General features: G+C 42.1%; 1 protein-coding gene across 1 annotated transcript in view; it reads left to right on the forward strand.

The window, feature by feature from the left end:
• BRINP2 (BMP/retinoic acid inducible neural specific 2) overlaps window positions 1-19,378 on the forward strand; it is a 142,564-nt gene that overhangs the window by 107,186 nt on the left and 16,000 nt on the right. Inside the window, exons 3-4 of the mRNA XM_061383287.1 lie at window positions 11,378-11,568; window positions 13,087-13,295. Coding sequence (XP_061239271.1) covers window positions 11,378-11,568; window positions 13,087-13,295 — 400 coding nt within the window. The remainder of the gene's footprint in view (window positions 1-11,377; window positions 11,569-13,086; window positions 13,296-19,378) is intronic.

Below are 19,378 nucleotides of genomic sequence, written 5' to 3' on the forward strand. Positions count from 1 at the left end.
CAGGCTGGATTCTAATTTAGGGGGAACAAATGGGCTCTGGGCACTCAGGGGCACACTGACACTGGGACAGGATGGAACAAGCCGGCAGGAGCGCGGAGCTGGACTGGGCTGAGGAGGGGGCTGGGCTAAGCCACTCTCTTGGGATACAGGAAATGTGATTTTCCAAATGGCAGCCATATTGGTGGTCTTGGAAATGAGCCTAAATGTGCTTCCCACGCAGAGGAAAAGACATGTGGAAAACTGGTAATAATAATCGGCTCTTAACATGAGGTCTCAGTACCATCACCCATATTGTAGGTTGCAGTGCTCATTATTACTAAGTTTCAGCCTCACTGAGGTATAGTTTTGTTTTTGTTTTTAAACTATGGATTAAACAAAATTATTGGAGTATAGTTGGCTTATAGTGTTGTGTTGCTGCTGCTGCTGCTAAGTCGCTTCAGTCGTGTCCGACTCTGCAATCCCAGAGACGGCAGCCTACCAGGCTCCCTTGTCCCTGGGATTCTCCAGGCAAGAACACTGGAGTGGGTTGCCATTTCCTTCTCTAATGCATGAAAGTGAAAAGTGAAAGTGAAGTCGCCCAGTCATATCCGACTCTTAGCGACCCCATGGACTGCAGCCTACCAGGCTCCTCTGTCCATGGGATTTTCCAGGCAAGAGTACTGGAGTGGGGTGCCATCGCCTTCTCTGAGTGTTGTGTTAGTTTCTGCCATATAGCAAAGTAAATCAGTTATGAAAGTGGCAGTGAAAGTTGCTCAGTCGTGTCCAGCTCTTTGTGACCCCATGGATTATACAGTCCATGGAATTCTGCAGGCCAGAATACTGGAGTGAGTAGCCTTTCTCTTCTTCAGGGAATCTTCCCAACCCAAGAATCAAACGCTGCCAGAACTGCAGGTGAATTCTTTACCAGCTGAGCCACAAGGGAAGCTCACATATGCATATATTCATTCTTTTTTGGATTCTTTTCCAATATAGGTCATTACAGAGTATTGAGTAGAGTTTCCTGTGCTATACAGTAGGTCCTTATTAGTTACCTTCAATGGCACCCCAATGGCAAATTTAGGGAGATGGTGAGGGACAGGGAGGCCTGGCATGTTGCAGTCTATGGGACCACAAAGAGTCAGACACGACTGGGTGACTGAACAACTGACCCCTGATAACCATTAGTTTATTTTCTACATCTTTAACTCTATTTCTGATTAAACTATGGATTTTTTAAAAAATACTTTCTCCCTTAAGGTTTCATAGGGAGGGAAGCTCATGGATCATGACTCTTCAAAGGGGCTGGATTGATATTCTCAATATATAAGAGATTCTCAGATTCTCAGTTTACAAGCCCAAAAAGTGGTTCTTCAGCACATTGCTGCTGGAAATCTCACCTGGATGGAAGCCACCAGCTGTGCTCTTTGCCTCTTTCATGACTAAGAGTACAGGACTCTGCAGGGTGGGGGCTCTTGCTAGCAGTTCTTGTTGACCTTGTGTGTGACAGAGGAACAAGTACTTCGGGGGAGGGTGACACGCGTGTCGGTAGCTGTGACGTGGGGGCACCCCTTTTCATTTACAGTTTTCAAACTGGGAACACCTTGTAGCCATTTAGTCTTCTAATCGGAGGCCCTTTTTCTTCAGATCCAGAGCTGGCCTGCTCCCCAGGCCCTGCTGAAGCTCCCATTGCCTGAGGCTTGGCACTCGGCTGCCCGTTTAGCTCTCCTGTCACAGGCCCCTTTGGATCCCAGAAAAATCCCTCAACTCATGTATAAGCAGAAGCATCATGTATTGGCAATCTGGACCAGTAGTGTTGAGCAGTTTGAGGCAAAGATAACTACAATCACTTCTGCTAGGTCACTTCAGTTGTGTCTGACTGTGCGATCCTATGGACTGTAGCCTGCCAGGCTCCTCTGTCCAAGGGGTTCTCCAGGCAAGAATACTGGAGTGGTTGCCACGCCCTCCTCCAGGGGATCTTCCCAACCGAGGGGTGGAACCCGAGTCTCATGTCTCCTGCATTGGCAGGCGGGTTCTTTACCACTTTTGGAGAAGGAAATGGCAACCCACTCCAGTACTCTTGCCTGAAAATTTCCACAGACAGCCCTGGTGGGCTACAGTCCATGGGGTCGCAAAGAGTCGGACACGAGTGAGCGACTTTGCACTCTCTTTACCACCAGTGCCACCTCGGAAGCCCAGTCTGGATCATATCTTCCCTAAACTTTGTTTTGGTTATTAATGATTGTATGGGTATGCTAAATCCTTTGACAGAAATATGTGTGATTCACTCTAGGCTAATTTAAAATGCAATAGCAAATGGCCCAAACTTCTGTTAATTCCAGCACCTTTTTGAAGTGCTGGATGAACACCTTTGCAGGCAGAGTCCACACTGGAGAGCTCTGGTGGCCCTTGATTTCGCCCTTTGCTGCTTTAAGGGTCCTTTCCAAATGGGCTTCCCTAGTGCTTAAAATGTTTGCTTTCACATACTGTTGACTGTGAAACAGTCACAGTAGGAGAAGATTTTAGGAGAAATGGCTAAATTGAAATGGAAATTTACTTGATGTCTTAATTGAAACAAAGATGATGGCTTAATTGAAGTAGTATGTGTTAATGTAATTGATATATAGAAAACATCCTTTTCCTAGGGAAAAAAAGAGCCTTGATTATTTTATTATGAAAAAAAAAAACCCACTACTAAATGAAAAATTGGAAATGAACATTTACTCTTTGAATAGCTCAGGCTGCCTTCCAGTATTGCCTTCTGAGGTTTTCAGATGCTGGAAGGAACCAGGTTAATAAGTTCTGTAAGCACAATTTCTACCACTTTGGCTCAAACTCCATTCACAGATGTTTTCTCCATTATTTTGATTCAGTGAAGGGCCCCAAAGGGCAGGCAGGAAATTTAGTGAAGTAGAAGGGAAAACCGCTGGGTGCCCTCGCAGCCCGAACCTTCCTGCCACCAGCAGAAGCCTGATGCTTATTTCTGATTCGGTGCCCTACCAGTTTATGGAAGAGGTTTTTGTTTGTTTGGGGAGAGTATTTTTCTCCAGTGACATGCTCCTACCACTTACACACGCACAGCGTACCTGCCTGCACACGTGTGCTTCCACTCACAAAATCACAACTGCCCCTTTGAGTTTCGCAGGGGAGGTGGTATAACATCATGGTGAATACTGTGGATCTTGGGGCCAGGCAGCCTGTGTTTAATTCCTGACTTTGGGTATTATCTGTGCCTCAATTTCCTTGTCTGTAAAATGAGGATAATTATATTTTATTACTTATAGGGGTCGTTTGAATATTATATCAAATATTTTCAATATTATATTTCAATATTATATTGAATATTTTGACTATTATGTTGGTTAATACTTGCAAGATACTTGGAATGCCTGGCACATGCTAAGAATTCATTAAATGTTAACCATTATTTTTTTTATTATTGGCTCATAAAAAGCTTCCTAAGACAGTATCATTCATTTTCGAAGTCGTTTGTTATTCTGTGTTATGATTTCCAGAGCAGGCATAGGCACCGGATTCAGGCCTTCATCTCTGATTCCTTGCATGGTACCCGGTGCATGGACTTGATTTTTTTTTTTCCCTAGGTCTCAATTTTCCTCCCACAAATGGGTGTCTTGAAACTACCTTTGTCCAAAGAGGGTTTTGCTTTGGCGTATGCCTCGCCCTATGCTTTGGATATATAGTACATTCTGTTTAGTGTAGGTAATAAAAGGAAGTAAGTGTTCTGGGCAATGAAAATATTTTGTTAAAAGACAGTAAACACTTAAAAAGAATTAGCATAAAGTAAAATACACTTAATTGAAAGTACACAAAGGAAAACTGTGTTATAGAAACAGCAGTATGGTATTGACCTGGGTTTTGATCTCAGCTCTGCCACTTACTGTGTGATTTTTTGCAAGTTATTAACTTCTCTGGGTCTCATTGTTATGATTGTCGTCATAATCATAGTTGCTGTTAATAGCTCTGAGAGAGGGTTAGGACACTAGATTTTGTTCTGGTTCTAACGCCAAATGGTTATATTGCTTTCGGGAAACTAATTCATGGTTTTCTTGTGATGCAAGAGGAATGGAAGAGAGGGCCTCAGCTTCTGTGCAGGCTGGCATGTGTGCTGCTACAAATGCATCATGGACAGGTGTGTCCATGTATTGATGCCCTCAGCCCTTGGGGCAGTTGGGCAGGGTCTGGGGCGGCTGAACTACCTGTGCTTGTCTCCTCAGGCCTGAGAAGCCTCATTCATTGATCCCAGTTCAAAACATACAGAGAATTGTGAGTGTACACAACGACAGGAGAACGATTGGCGAATCGTACTCAAATGCTTCTCCTAACAGCCCCAGTTTCCCTCTTGGTAGTCCTGTGACATCAGGCAACTGACTAAGTTTTCTGAACTTCAGTATATTCAACTTACATAAGATACAGTCAGATCTTTGGTTTGGTTTGGATAAAATACGTGATACAATAAAATACGTCAAGTCTCATGTTGGACAACAGAAGGTTAAGACTAAGGAAAAGTACAAGACTTCAGGATCATTGCCTCTTTGGGGATCTTTAACTCTGTGAGTGTGGCAAAAATTGTTGTTAGACACAGTATAGAGGGTTGGAGCTCGAGATCATTACCACTGAGTGTAAAGCACAGCCGAGTCCGAATGGGCGCTCTGTACTCACTGGACTTGTGTGTGTGGACTGTGGACAGTCATCGGAAGTTGTCCATGTCCACTGACAACAATGGAAGAGGACCCAGACTCAGTTTACCAAAGCATAAGAAAATATCAGTGCCTTGATTTATATATAAGAAGTCACAGAAGTATGCCCTTAAGTTACATTTTTATAAGTCAAATTTAATTTTCCCTTTGATATGCATACACATTTAGAATGCTTTACTTTTATTTCACGTCAATCATTAAGTGCTTTTTGCTTCTATGTATTCTCATCCTGTAAGTTCTTTTATCAAGTTGTCAATAATTTGCAAACAACTAGAGGATTAGGAGAGCTGTGACATAAATGATTGTTTATTTTAAATAAACAAAATAAATGAGAGAATCATTCAACAACATCTACTGAATATCTACTGTTGTTCTGTTTTGGAATATCTAGCATTATTTTATTGCTGCTGGATAAGACAGAATCATTCCTGCCCTCACAGAATTTATGTTCTAGCGGGAGAGAAAGAGAATTGAAAATATGTATTATTTCAGCTAGTGGTAAGTGCTAAAAAGATTTATAAAGCATAGAGACAGAGAGTGAGTGATGGGGATGCCCTTTTGGATGGGGTAGTCAGGGCAAGTTTCTTGAAGGAGATACTAGTCAGCAGTCTTGAATGAAGTGCACTGAGTAAGCAATGTGACCACCAGTTTTTATTTACTAGATTTAATTAAAGTGGGAGCCACCTCTTTTTTAAGATGGTTTTACCTTTCAGTGAGGGTATTTCACCACTGTAAGAAACTGTGGAAAATAGAAGAGTCCTTGTGTTTTTCACCCTCTAACAATTTAATAGAATAGAAATTGATAGGATAGAAATTCTTTGTTATTTAATAACATCTAAATGTGGTCTTTAACAAATCAGGGACAATTGTTTGGTGCCAGAAACAAACAACATCACCAAGATTCATGTCAACGAGCTTATTGCCTAGGTTTTCTTCTAAGAGTTTTATAGTATCAAGTTTTAAGTTCAATTCTGTAATCCATTTTGAATTGATTTTATGTATAATGTAATTTAGGGGTCCAGTTTAATTTGTTAGCATATAGTTATCCAATTTTCCAATTATCATTCCCATTATCTCAAAGAAGACTATCTTTTCTCCGTTGAATATTTTTGGCCCCTTACATGTGTGGGTTTATTTCTAGGCTCTCTGTTTTGTTCCTTCAATCAATTGTGTCTATTTTTTAATGTCAATATCATACTGTTTTGACTACTATAGCTTTGTAGTATAATTTGAAACAAGAAGTGTGATACTTCCAGTTTTGTCCTCTTACTCAGGGTTGCTGTGGCTGGTCATAGTATTTGGGGGTTCCATACTAATTTTAGGATTGTCTTTTCTACTTTGGTAGAAAGTAGTAAAAAATACCATTGGAATTTTCATAGGGATTGCAATTGCTTTGGGTCGTATGGGCATTTTAACAATACTGATTTTTCCAATGCGTGAACATGGAATATTTTCCTATTTATTTGTGTCTTCTTAATTTCTTTCATCAGTGACTTACAGTTTGCAGTGTTTGAATATTTTACCTCCTTCATTTAATTTATTCCTAGGTATTTTATTCTTTTTAATGCAAATGTAAATGGGGATTGTTTCCTTAATTTCTCTGATATTTCACCATTAGTTTATAGAAATCCAACTGTATTTGTATATTTTTGTATCCTTCATCTTTATTGAATTTATTAGTTCTAACAGTTTTGGGTGAAGTTTTTAGGGTTTTCTATGTATAATATTATGCCATCTACCAGTAGAGACAATTTTACTTATTTCTTTCCGATTTGAGTGACTTATTTCTTGCCTGTTATTTCTTGATAGTGCTTACAGTACTATCTTGGATAAAAGTGAGGAGAATGGACAATGTTGTGTTATTTCTGATGCTAGAGAAAAAGCTTTCAGCTTTTCATCATTGAATATGATATTATCTGTGGGCTTGTCATTGATGGCCATTATAATGTTGAGGCTTTCCTGGTAGCTCAGATGGTAAAGAATCCACCTGCAAAGCAGGAGACCTGGCTTTTATCCCTGGGCTGGGAAGATCCCCTAGAGGAGGAAATGGCAAGCCACTCCAGTATTATTGTCTGGAGAATCCTGTGGACAGAGGAGTTTGGTGGGCTGCAGTCTGCAGAGTCATGAAGTCAGACACGACTGAGTCACTAAGCATGCAGGCTTGCACTTGTTCCCTCTGTACCCACTTTGCTGAGAATTTTTATCACAAATGAATGTTGAATTTTGTCACATGCTTTTTCTACATCTATGGAGATAATCATATGATTTTTATCCTTTGTTTTGTTAATATGGTGTATCATATTGATCCTTGCATCTTTGGAATAAATCCCATTTGATTAAGGTGTTTTATCCTTTTAATGTACTATTGAATTCAGTTTGCTAACATTTTGTTGAGAATTTTTGCATCTATGTTTATTGGGGATATTGGCCTGCTATTTTCTTTTCTTATAATGTCCTTGTCTGGTTTTGGTATCAGGATAAAGGTGGCCTAATAAAATGAGTATGAAAGTTTCCCTCCTCTTCTATTTGCCTGAAAGAGTTTGAGAAGGATCAGGTTAATTCTTCTCTAAATGTTTGGTAGAGTTTGCCATTGAAGCCATCTGGTCCTGTACTTTTGTGCATTGGGAATTTTGTTTTTGGTTTTATTAGTAATTTGACTGTTAAGGTTTTCTATTTCTTAATGATTCTGTATTGGTAGATTTATCTATCCCTTCTAGGTTGCCTAATTTCTGTAGTAGTCTTTTATCCTTTGTGTGGTGTCATTTTTAATGTCTCTTCTTTCATTTCTAATCTGAGTCTATTTTTGGTTCTGCCTTCATTTAGTCTAGTTAACAATTTGTCTATTTAACCTTTCAAAAAATAGTCTAAGTTTCATTGGTCTTTTCTGTTGTCTTCTTAGTTACTATGTCATTCATTTCCACTCTGATCTTGTTATTTTCTTTCTTCTACTAACGTTGGGCTTAGTTTGTTCTTTTTTTCTGGTGCCTTGTGGTATAAAGTTAGATTGTTTATTTAAGGTCTTTATTTTTTCTTAATGTAGGTATTTATTGCTATAAATTTTCCTCTTAGAACTGCCCTTACTACTTCCCACAGGTTTTTGCATTTGTGTTTCCATTTTCATTTGTCTCAAGATTTTATTTTTTTGATATATTCTTTGATTCACTGGTTGTTTGGGAGCCTGCTGTTTAATCTCTATGCATTAGTGAATTTGAATTTTCCATTTTTCTTTTGGTAATTGATTTCTAAGTTCATACCATTATGGTCAGAGAAGATGTGTGATATGATTTTAGTCTTCTTCAATTTATGAAGGTTTGTTTAGTGGCTTAATATATGCGCTATCCTGGAGAATGATCCATGTGTGTTTGAGAAATATATTCTGCTGATGAATGGGATATTCTATAAATAAATATCTGTTATGTCCACTTAGTCTAACATGTAGTTTAAGTCCAGTGTTTACTTGCTGATTTCTGTCTGGATGATCTTTCCATTTTTGAAAGTGGGGTACTGAAGTTGCCTTCTATTATTGCATTGCTGTCTATTTTTCCTTTCAGATCTATTATTATTTGCTTTCCATATTTAGATGCTTCTATGTTGGGTGCATAAATATTTATAAATGTTATATTTTCTTGATGAATCAATCTCTTTATCATTATGTAATGACTTTCTTTGTCTCTTATTATAGTCTTTGACTTTACACCTATTTTTTTTTAAATAAGCTACCCCAGCTTTCTTTTAGTTTCCATTTGCATGGGATATCTTTGATCATCCCTTCACTTTCAGTATAGTCCTTGTGTGTGTGTAGTCGTGTCTGACTCTCTGTGACCCCATGGATTGCAGCCTGCCAGGCTCCTCCGTCCATGGGATTCTCCAGGCAAGAATACTGGAGTAGATTGCCATTTCCTCCTCCAGTGGATCTTCCCCACTCAGGGATGGAGCCCAGATCTCCTGCATTGCAGGAAGATTCTTTACTGTCTAAGCCACCAGGGAAGCCCCACTTTCAATATGTGTCCTTAAAGCTGAAGTGAGTCTGGTGTGCAGAACATGGCTGGGTCTTGTTTTGTTTTTGTTTTTTTAGTAAGCTCCTCTATGTGTTTGATTGGCTGTCCAGCCAGTAAGAAGTGAAACCAAGCAACTGTTCATTATGCTGCAGTGGGATTTGAGATAGAAAATACTTTTCACAAATACCCTACTTTAATTAAAGTTTAGCATTTCCCACACAAAGGAAATAAATGATAATGCATTATTATGAACTTGTCTGCTTAGATAAATAAAACCACACAATGGGGATTGTAAAAGGTTTTGTGGGAACCCATGAATTATTAGTCATCTCTTTTCCTTTATTTCTCTGGTAATGTTTGGAACATGCCCCCTCTCTTAGTTTCTGGAATTAGATAGGAGGATTCTATAGTCTCCAGTGGACATGCTCTTTATTTATTTATTCTGAATTATTTTTTTCTGTGGCCTTGTCATTTTTGCTTCATAGATTTGGAGGGAAGGTTAGACCAAGGTTTGGCACTATTATAAAGAGCAGAGTTGAGTGAGAATGTTAAGACTTTATTTACATGTTGTGGTTTTCTAAGGCAGTGGAGCTGATCCTTTCTAGTATAATTTGGGAGGCAATGGAAAAGAACTCCCTCTTTTTTTTTTTTTCTTTTTACTAGTGGATATATTCATTTAAATTTCATCCTTTAAAATACAAATATTTCAGTGAGGAGAAAAGCATGAATATTAACGTTCCAGATGGGACTAGAAAGGAACTTTGCCATCATTTAGTATAAAGGTTCTTAAAATGCATATCCCCTTAGTTCCTTTCAAGATGTCCATGTTGACATTGCAGTAAATGTGCAAAAGTAATGGTGAATGAAACTGCTGGCATCTTAAATTGAATAAGGGCAGTCTCACTCAATGATGCTGGTAGTCATATAGTCATCATTACATACTTGAACCAAAATGCATACACATATACATGCATGTTAGCTTCACGAATGCCCCTGAAGCAGTAAAATCTATTTTTATTGGATCTTGACCATGAGCTCATGTCTTTTTAATATTTTGTATGATAAAGTGAAAAGTACACATAAAGGCATGTTTGAGGTTACTGAAGAATGGTGGTCTCAGAGAAAAATAGTTTTCTGATTGAGTTGAGTTGAAATAGCCATTTTTTTCATGGAACGACTTAAATTTTCTTGAACAACCAAGAGACAAACTATGGTTATTCAGATTGTAGTGTTTGGCAGACAGTTTCTCAAAAATAAATAAATAAAAGAATGGAGCAAGCCTGCTTCTTTAAGGGAAACAACGGGCAGTATTTATTACCAGTGATAAAATGTAAGCTTTCAAACAAAAATTAGAATTTTGGAAAACTTGTATTTGTCATCATAAGCTTGACAGCTTTCCAATATTTAAGGACTTTTTTGATGAGATTTGTGGTGATATTAACAAATATGATGTTTTGATATTATATAATAAAAAATGTCAAAATATGGAAGATCTGAATAACTCAATGGTCCTATATTTTGCAGATGGATGACCAGTACATGATGTTTCAAAATCACAGAGTAAAAAGATGCATTCGAAATGCATAATAGAACACTGGATTTTAATGTAACTGAGTATGAAAAATTTATTGGTATGGTTTCAGAGTCCACACAGTAATTAACCTTTAAGAAAGTATGCTTGTTGAGTGTAGTGTGGTCCCAAAGAAGAATATTCACAATTATCACAACAGATTGAACACAGAATACAAGAATGCAGCTCTCTTCTGCTAAGCCAGAAACTCAAGAGATTTGCCAAAAGGCAAAGAAAATGCCATTCTTCTTACTAAATCTGTTTTGCTTCAGAACATACAGTGATTGTCACACAAATATGTTATTTATGTTGCTTGTAATGGCTTTATTTCTGTTATAATGAAAAAGTGGATTTAAATTTCTCAGTTTAAATTTCTAAAGTTGTAATTATCATTAGATATAAGCCACATGAATACAGGGGGCTCTTCATTTTTAAGAGTGTGGTAGTATCTTGAGACCGAAAAGTTTAAGAACTATTGTTCTAAACCAATCTTCTGACTTCAAAAATGGGTAACAGAGGTCGTGAGGTGACTCATCCACTGAGTTGCAATTGTGACTAGGTCTTATTTCTGCTTCTCTGGTGGCTCAGATGGTAAAGAATCTGCCTGCAGTGCAGGAGACCTGGGTTCGATCCCTGGGTTGGGAAGATCCCCTGGAGAAGGGAATGGCAACCCATTCTAGTATGTTTGCCTGGAGAACCCCATGGACAGAGGAGCCTGGTGGGCTACAGTCCATGGGGTTGCAAAGAGTCGGACATGACTAAGTGAATACACTTTCTTTCATTTTCCTATTTCTGAAAACCACTTCCAATATTTTCATTGTTTGTTTTTCCCCTACTACACACTACTACCATGACTGCCTTCGGGAGAAGGGAAGCCACTCTCCAATGAGAAGGCCGGGTGGGAGCATATTCTGGGAGGTCAACTGGGATAGGGATTTCTTACCACCTGGGAATGAGACGCCAGAGGGCCTCTTTTAGGCACTGGTGCCTGCATCTGCAGAGATGTGTGCTGAGAGGAGATGAGGCTGTGCGAGTGAAGAAAGAACCGCGCCTGCTCCCAACTTTATTCCTCTTGTCCCAGAATACAATGAACTTTCCCTTGTCTTTCCCTCCAGGGAGTTTGCACGTTGGAAAGTGAACAACCTGGCTCTGGAAAGGAAGGACTTCTTTAGTTTGCCACTGCCTCTTGCCCCAGAGTTTATCCGGAACATACGCCTCCTGGGAAGGAGACCCAACCTGCAACAGGTCACCGAAAGCCTGATCAAAAAGTATGGCACTCACTTCCTACTTTCTGCCACCCTCGGAGGTAAGCAGTACCTTGATCCTACCATCCTACACTCGCTGGTTGCCAGACCATTGGAAATAGCTTTCTAACACCTATTGACTACAGCTTCGATACTTTTCCTGGGTCTTTTATTCTTCCTGTCATTTTTTTTTTTTTTTACCGGGAAATGTTCTCCTTCTGGTGCATTTGTCAACAGTGTAATCTCTTGACATCCAATTTCATTGCCAGAACATTGCTCTTTGCTTATAAGCATCCTCTTGGGGAGGGGGTTGTAGCGTAAGGAGGTTGGGGGACAGACGTTTACTAAGAACTTGCCAGCAGGGGGCGCTCCCAGTTTTCTTTTGGCTGAGCCATCTAACGCTGAAGTTTCTCCATATCCTAATATTGGCTGTGGCTACAGTAGTATGTCCACTCAGTCATGTCCAGTGCTTTGTGACTCCATGGACTGTAGCCTGCCAAGCTCCTCTGTCCATGGCATTCTCCAGGCAAGAATACTGGAATGAGTAGCCATTTCCTCCTCCAGGGGATCTTCCCAACCCAGGAATTGAACCTGCGTCTCCTGCATGGCAGCCTAGGTGGCACTAGTGGTAAAGAACCAGCCTGCCAATGCAGGAGACATAAGAAACCTGGGTTCAATCCCTGGTGGGGAAGATCCCCTGGAGGAGGAAATGGCAACCCACTCCATTATTCTTGTCCAGGGACAGAGGAGCCTGGCTGGCTACTGTCCACAGGGTCACACAGAGTTGGACGCGACTGAAGTGACTTAGCACCCACGCACTCCTGCATTGCAGGTAGACTCTTTACCGCCTGAGCCACCAGGGAAGCCCAGACACATAGGCAAAAAAGTAAATGTTCATTAAGTTCCTGATCTCTCTGCTACCACTCTGTAGAGACTGGTAACCAGCCAAACAGATTCCAATGATCCTGGGCTGGATGGAGGCAAAGGTGGGGTGGTACAACCTCTGGCTAGGACCCAGAGCAGAATTGAGAGCTGGAAAGAGGCAGAGTTCTCTCTGTCCTGGAAAGAAGAAAGCAGGCTTTATTATAACATTTAGCTCACTGTCTTATGGACTACAAAGGAACACGCCAAGGGTTCAGGCCAGCTGCTGACATGTCCTAGGTGTTGAGCGTTTGAGGGGGAAAAGGGAGGTTGAGCTTCAAGGCTTTTGCCCTTTCTTAGGGAGCAGAAATATCCACGGTGATTCTTTTATAAACAACTTGAGAGAGAGAATTTTATCTTCCCCATAGAGGTAGATTGCCTGAGACAGAGATCAATAAAGGATGTTAAATGGATAAGCTGGAGGGGCGGGGGATGAGCTTTGGGAGATTACAGAAGTGAGGAGGAGGAGGCTGGCCTCTCATGCAGTGATGCCCTTCTGCTGTGGTGCAGTTTGATGAGAGTGCTCCGAGCATGGTAGGAATGGGAAAAGCCTGTCAGCAGAGGCCACAGTAAGGCTCAGTCTGAGGGTTTCATGTTCTTACGGGTAGGGGCTTGGGGAGCTGGGGGCCTCACCAGGACACCCATGTTGTTTGCTGTAGGAGAAGAGTCCCTGACCATCTTTGTGGACAAGCGGAAACTGAGCCGGAAGTCGGAGACGGCAGGAAGTGCCTCTGTGATCGGGGGCAGTGGGAACAGCTCCGCCGTGTCCTTGGAGACCCTGCACCAGCTGGCAGCCTCCTACTTCATCGACAGAGAGAGCACCCTGCGGCGGCTGCACCACATCCAGATAGCCACGGGGGCCATCAAGGTAAGGGCCTGAGAGGTCCTGGGGGAGGCAGGCAGAGACAGGCAGGCAGAGACACCAGGCGGAGGCCTGGGTCTTCGCCAGCTCCACGTCAGCCAGGCCTGACTGAGGGTAGTGGGAAAGCAGCTTTCTGATGTGCGCACAGCCCTAAACCAGCCCTAAAGCCTGGGCAGGCGCTTCCTTCTGCAGCAAAGAGCCACATGGCATCTTCCCTAAGGTAGGCTCCCACTGAGGGAACCTCAGCGAAAGGCAACCAGGGCCACTGCTTTCCAGAGGTCACATTATAGTGGGGGAATGAACATAATAAACTTGTAAAAGTCAGCAAAGTCACTCCAGGTTATGATGTAAGGGGAAAACGGGGTCATAGGTGCAGACTTCTGAGGCGAGAGGGGCAGGGGAGGGCACTTGGGGTTTAGACTGGGGTCTGAATCCTTAGAAGCCAGCTGTGTGTAGATCTGAGGGAAGGGTGTTCAGGAGGAGGGAATGGTAAGTGCTAAGGTGCTGAGGCAGGAACCATGGTGAAACCCAGGACTGCTGTGACTCCAGAGAGGTGAGCAAGAAAGATGCTGGTGCAAGATGACATTCAGAGGTAGGCTGGAGCCGGCTCACATGGCTGGGATAAGACTTTTAATATAAGTCAAAGCACAGTAGAAAACAAGCAGAGGAGTGATGGGATTTCATGTATATTTGAAAAGCTCAATACTTCCTATGATTTAAATAACTGTAACGTCCATCCCATGTTCTCTAGAAGATTTCTAGGACAGTTCATGTTGTATAAGGGAAGAGAAGAGTAGTGATGATACTTGGGATCACTGGAGATTCTACTTCTAAACATAGAGTGAGGCTGTTCAGAATCAGTCTTATACTCTGCTTTTATCCCACCCAAGATTCACAAGGAAGTTTTGTTCATTCATTCATTCATTCAATAAGTATTCAAAATTTTTTAAATTTTATATTATAGTTGATTCACAATGTTGTGTTAGTTCCAGGTGTACAGCAAAGTGATTTAGTTTTACACATTCATATATCTATTCTTTTTCAGATCCTTTTCCCATATAAGTTATTACAGAGTATTGAGTAGAGCTCCTTGTGCTATACAGTTGGTCCTCTTTGGCTATCTGTTTTACATACAGCAATGTGCATATGCCAATTCAACCTTACTGAACACCTATTATGTGTCAGGCACTCTTCTGGGTACACTGAGAATCCAAAAGTGAGTTACAACATATAAGGTCCCTCCCCTCATGAAGCTGAAATTCTAGTGGTGGAGACATAATTAAACACATAGATAATCTTGGGTGGGATTATTGGTAGAAAGACACAAAGTCGGGGACGAGTATAGAGGGTGATGGGAACATGGTACTTTAGGGAAGACCAGATCAGAGATATCAGTGAAGCGAGGGCGTGAGTCACAAGGGTATCTTGAGTGACTGCATTCAAGACAGAGCAGGGAGGGAGTGCAACTGCCCTAAGTGGGAGTGTGCTTGGTATGATCCAGGAGCACCGGTAGTGTGGCTGGAGTGGAGTCAGAGTGAAGAGGCAGATGAGGCAACAGTGGTTGCAGGGGCCAGACCATGAGGGCATTGCTGATGAGAGAAGGGGGTTCCTGGAGCCCAGTGGACCCATTACTGCACTGGCCAAGATGAACAACAGTGACTTGGATGAAGTTGGTGCAATAGTGCTGATGTGAAGCTCCCAGGTTCAGGTTATACTTGATGGTAGAGCCTATCCAGGTAAGAAACTGGAAGAAAGGAGTCAAGATTAACCACACGATTTTTGGCCTGAGTAACATGATGAACAGTGATTTCATTAACAGATAACACTGGGGCGAGGTGCCGATCTGAAAGAAATGAGAAATCAAGAGTTCAGTTTTAGACACACTGGATTTGACATTCCTATTAGATATCTAACAGGCGATCAGCTATACACACCAGGATTTCAAGAGAGAGGTCGATATTGGAGGTGTAAGTTTGGCATGCAAATATATCCACATGTGTAGTTGGTATTTAAAACTATAGGAAAGGATGAAGTGAGATCACTTGAGGACTGAATGCTGCTGATAAACTGGACCTAGGGCTTTGGATCATGAAGTACATCAGTTTTCAGCAATGGGCCAAATGAGGAGGATTCAACAAAGGAGGCTGAGACAGAGCATAAAGGTAAGAGGAGAACCAAAGTTGGATTACAAAGCCACGTGAAGAAAGGGCTTTCCAAAAGAAGGAGCAGGCAGCTTAAGCAGTCAGATTGTGAATATGACCTTCAACCTGGCAGTGTGGAGCTAACTGGTAACCTAAATAAGAGTAGTTTCAGTGGCATGAAAGGTATAAAAGGCTGAGTAGAAAAGGTTCAATAGAGAGAGTGGAGTGAGCATTAGAATCGTGGAGACAGTCCTTGAAAAGTTGTGCTATAAAGGCAAATAGAAAAATAGGTGATGGCTGGAGAGTGATGTGGGATCAAGGGAGCTTGTGTTTTTGTTTTAAAAATGGGAGATATTCCAAGATATTGGTATGTTAATTACAATGACTCAGTAGAGAGGGGGGAAATCATGGTGCAGGAGAGACGGGAGATGACTGCCGAAGCAATTGAGGAGGTGAGAGAGGTGGTTACTCCAGGCAGGAGTGGCGTGGCAGGCCTCACATAGGAGCACAGACACTGCATCCCTTGTAGCACGAGGCAGTACAGAGCACACAGCACACACGCAGTGAGAAGACAGCTGTGATGGTGGGGGACACGGGTATTCTCTTCTGATTTATTCCATTTCCTTGATGAAACAAGCAAAGTCCGTGGCTAAATGAAAGAAGGAATTGCTGAGAAAAGAATGTATGAAATGGTTTTTCAGAGAGTTAAGGTTATCAATTGACTAGATAAATGGAGTGAATTGTCGAGGGGCACAAAAGGCCCATTTGAGGCCCATGGTCATAATTGTTACATGAGGCCAATCAGCAGAGTTGTGAGTTTTATCAGCTATATTCAGCCCTTCATGTTCAGACAAGCATGAGATAGATGGAGAGTTGAATTAAACCAAGATATGTGTGTGTGTGTGTATGTGTACAAGATGAAAGGAAAAATAGGCAAGAGAGTTGAAAGTATATAGAAAGAGTGATTATAGTGATGGATCAAGGGATTTGAAACCATTAGGGGATGATAGAAAGTGAAAAGTTGACTAGGTCAAAAGATTGGAAGTCTAAATAGGTTTGATGACTTGTTACAGGGAAGAGACTAGAGGAGGTACAAGTGTGTGATGTTTAATATAGCAGTTACAGAGGGTCAGGTTCTGGGGCATGACCATAGGCATGGGAGGCCAAGATGGGGTTCACTGGAGGACAAGATGAGGAGGTGAGGAGGGCAGGGTATTAAAGGATCACCTACATGGATGCTGAAGTCATCAGGAATGATTCAGATCTGTTTGTGGTAAGAAAGATGGTGATAAGCAAGCTAAACTCTGAAAATCCTTAGTGAGGGAGAGGGAGTAACAAGAAAAATAGATTGCGATATGGAGGTGTAGTGAATGATAGTCCTGAGGGTTCTGACCTCAGAGGGGCCAGAGGTTAGAGAGGAAGGAGGACCATTGGTCCTAGAGAAGACTGTGGGGGAGACATGTCCTCAGAAGCTGCCAAGTTGTGCTTAGGACAAAAAGGTGAGGTGGACTCCTGAGAATAGATTGAGGTTATAGATGTTCTTGCCAGGACTGATCATGAGATTCAGAGGGCATGATGGAGCATAAGTGGAGAGGAGGGGTCAGGTTGGGGGATGTCCAGGGTCTGGGGTGAGAGTCTGAGAGAGGAGGAAGACAGATGTTCAGGCAGACTTGGGGTACATTTTGGAGGCTGGTGTCTCAGCTTAAACTGATAAAAGAAGGACTGTAATAGCATGGAGTGGGTTTTACTAAGAAGACAGAGCTATGTAGAAGCCCCCTCTCCAACCCTCTAGTGGGCTGTGTTAAAGTTGAAGAAGAATTGGCCTTATCCATTCATGAAAGGTAGACCTGGATGAATAACCCTGTGGTCCCATTAATGTCCCTTTCTAGCCTTTGACCTGACCAGCTTTTCTCTATCATTCCTCCAGGGCCTGGTTGTCCATCTTAGATCCCTAGATCCATCACTAGAATCACTCCCTTGCATGTCATGTCTTCAGCTCACTTATTGCCTCCTCTCTGTGCTCATGGCCATTCAGAATGTCATCAACTCTTACCTGATTTTCTTGCATAATTAGTCTTCCCATCCTCATTCTCCACTCTGCTCCCTGATTCATCATCTATGCTGCTTGCATGAGTACAAATCATATCATTCCACTGCTTAAACTCCTTCAGTGGTTCCTGACTATACATGGGGTATGGCTCATCTCCCATTCAGGGAGGTAGTGTGATGCATGGGAAAGAACCCAAGAGTCTGAGCTCAGCTCATGGCAAGGCTTTGAACAACTTACCAAACTTCTCTGAGCTCCAATTAGTTCCTTCTAAAATCATTGAACAATCAGAATAATTTCTACTGTGAAGGATTTCTGGGAAGATCTAATAAGAAAATATATAGACAGCATGAGCAACTGGACCTTGAAAAGGAATAATTCTTCTGCTTAACAAGATGGGAAGGCAATTGAAGACCTACTGTGCCTGTTGTCTTCTTAGTTTTAGCTCCAAGCAATCCTTTTACACTCTTCTCAACCCTTGCTTCCCCCGCTGCCCTGGCCCCTGTCACAACCCTTCACTAACCATTTATACCATTTTCTTGTGTCTCCCTTCCCCAGCACCTGCTCTTTTTTGCTTGCAATGGTTGTCTGTTTACCTGAGTGGCTCTTCCTACCCCTTCTTTGTTTGGCTCAAAAAGGTAACTCTTTCATGAAGCCATTCCTGACTGCCAAGGTAGTTAAATGCCCCTCTTTGGTATTTCAAGCATGCCTCCTTTATAGGGATTGTCATTTGAACTGAGTGCTCATTAACAAGAGGACCTCTGAGACTCTGAGGTCCTTATGGGAGGGACTGGGTCTTAGGCATCTTTGGTTCCCAGTAGGAGTACAGAGCTTGCCACATTATGGGTCATGAGTCAAGGTTCATTGGATGAATGAGTCACGGACCCCACTTATCACAAAGGTTGGGCTCAGTGTGTGTGCAACTGCATGTGAGCATGTTAAGTTGAAAGAAAAAGGTAGCTTGAATGTCAGGATTGTCTGCTAAGAGGATTCTGGTGAAGGATAACAGAGCTCTTAAAAACAAGACACTGGATCCAGTGTAGACCCATGGGCATAGTAAAAGGACAGTAACACTCCCAAGATGCTCTGTTTCTTGTTGTAATACATCTCTACATTTTCATCTCTACCTGCTTCACCTTCCTGCTTCTCTAGTTCAAGTTCTTGCCTCTGTTTATTCTAGACTTTCTGTATGCCACGGACTTCGGCCTGCATTTAGCTTTTTCTTGCTCTGAAGCTGGACCTGGCTGAACGTTATCTTTCTGTTTTGTCTCAGCCAGTGCCATCAGGACAAAGAGCCCTCTCTTGTTCACTGTAGCAGTCTCAGTTCCTGGTACATGCTGCTAAGTCGCTTCAGTCGTGTCCGACTCTGTGCAACCCCATAGACGGCAGCCCACCAGGCTCCGCTGTCCCTGGGATTCTCCAGGCAAGAACACTGGAGTGGGTTGCCATTTCCTTCTCCCGTGCATGAAAGTGAAAAGTAAAAGTGAAGTAGCTCAGTTGTGTCCGACTCTTATCGACCCAATGGACTGCAGCCCACCAGGGTCCTTGGTCCATGGGATTTGCCAGGCAAGAGTACTGGAGTGGGCTGCCATTGCCTTCTCCTCCTGGTACATAGTAGGTGCTTTAGTTACTCTGAATTTCATAAGTCTCCATAATTACCCCTTAAGTTTTCCCTCACCTGGCCAGTATCATAGTTCTGAATTCCCCAGAGGAACCTGGTTCAGGATTCACCTTAGTCCAGCACAAAGACGGGGAGTTATCTCAGCCATGGCTTCCTGGACTCACCTCTTTAGCAAGGACTGTGGTGACAGTGAGAGGTGGGCAGGCACTCAAATCCTGTCTGTTATACGCCTGTAGATGCACATCCTAGAACTAGAGTTGCTGTCCATCTCCTCCAAAGA

Source organism: Bos javanicus, chromosome 16, assembly GCF_032452875.1.
Source record: "Bos javanicus breed banteng chromosome 16, ARS-OSU_banteng_1.0, whole genome shotgun sequence".
NCBI lineage: Eukaryota > Metazoa > Chordata > Mammalia > Artiodactyla > Bovidae > Bos > Bos javanicus.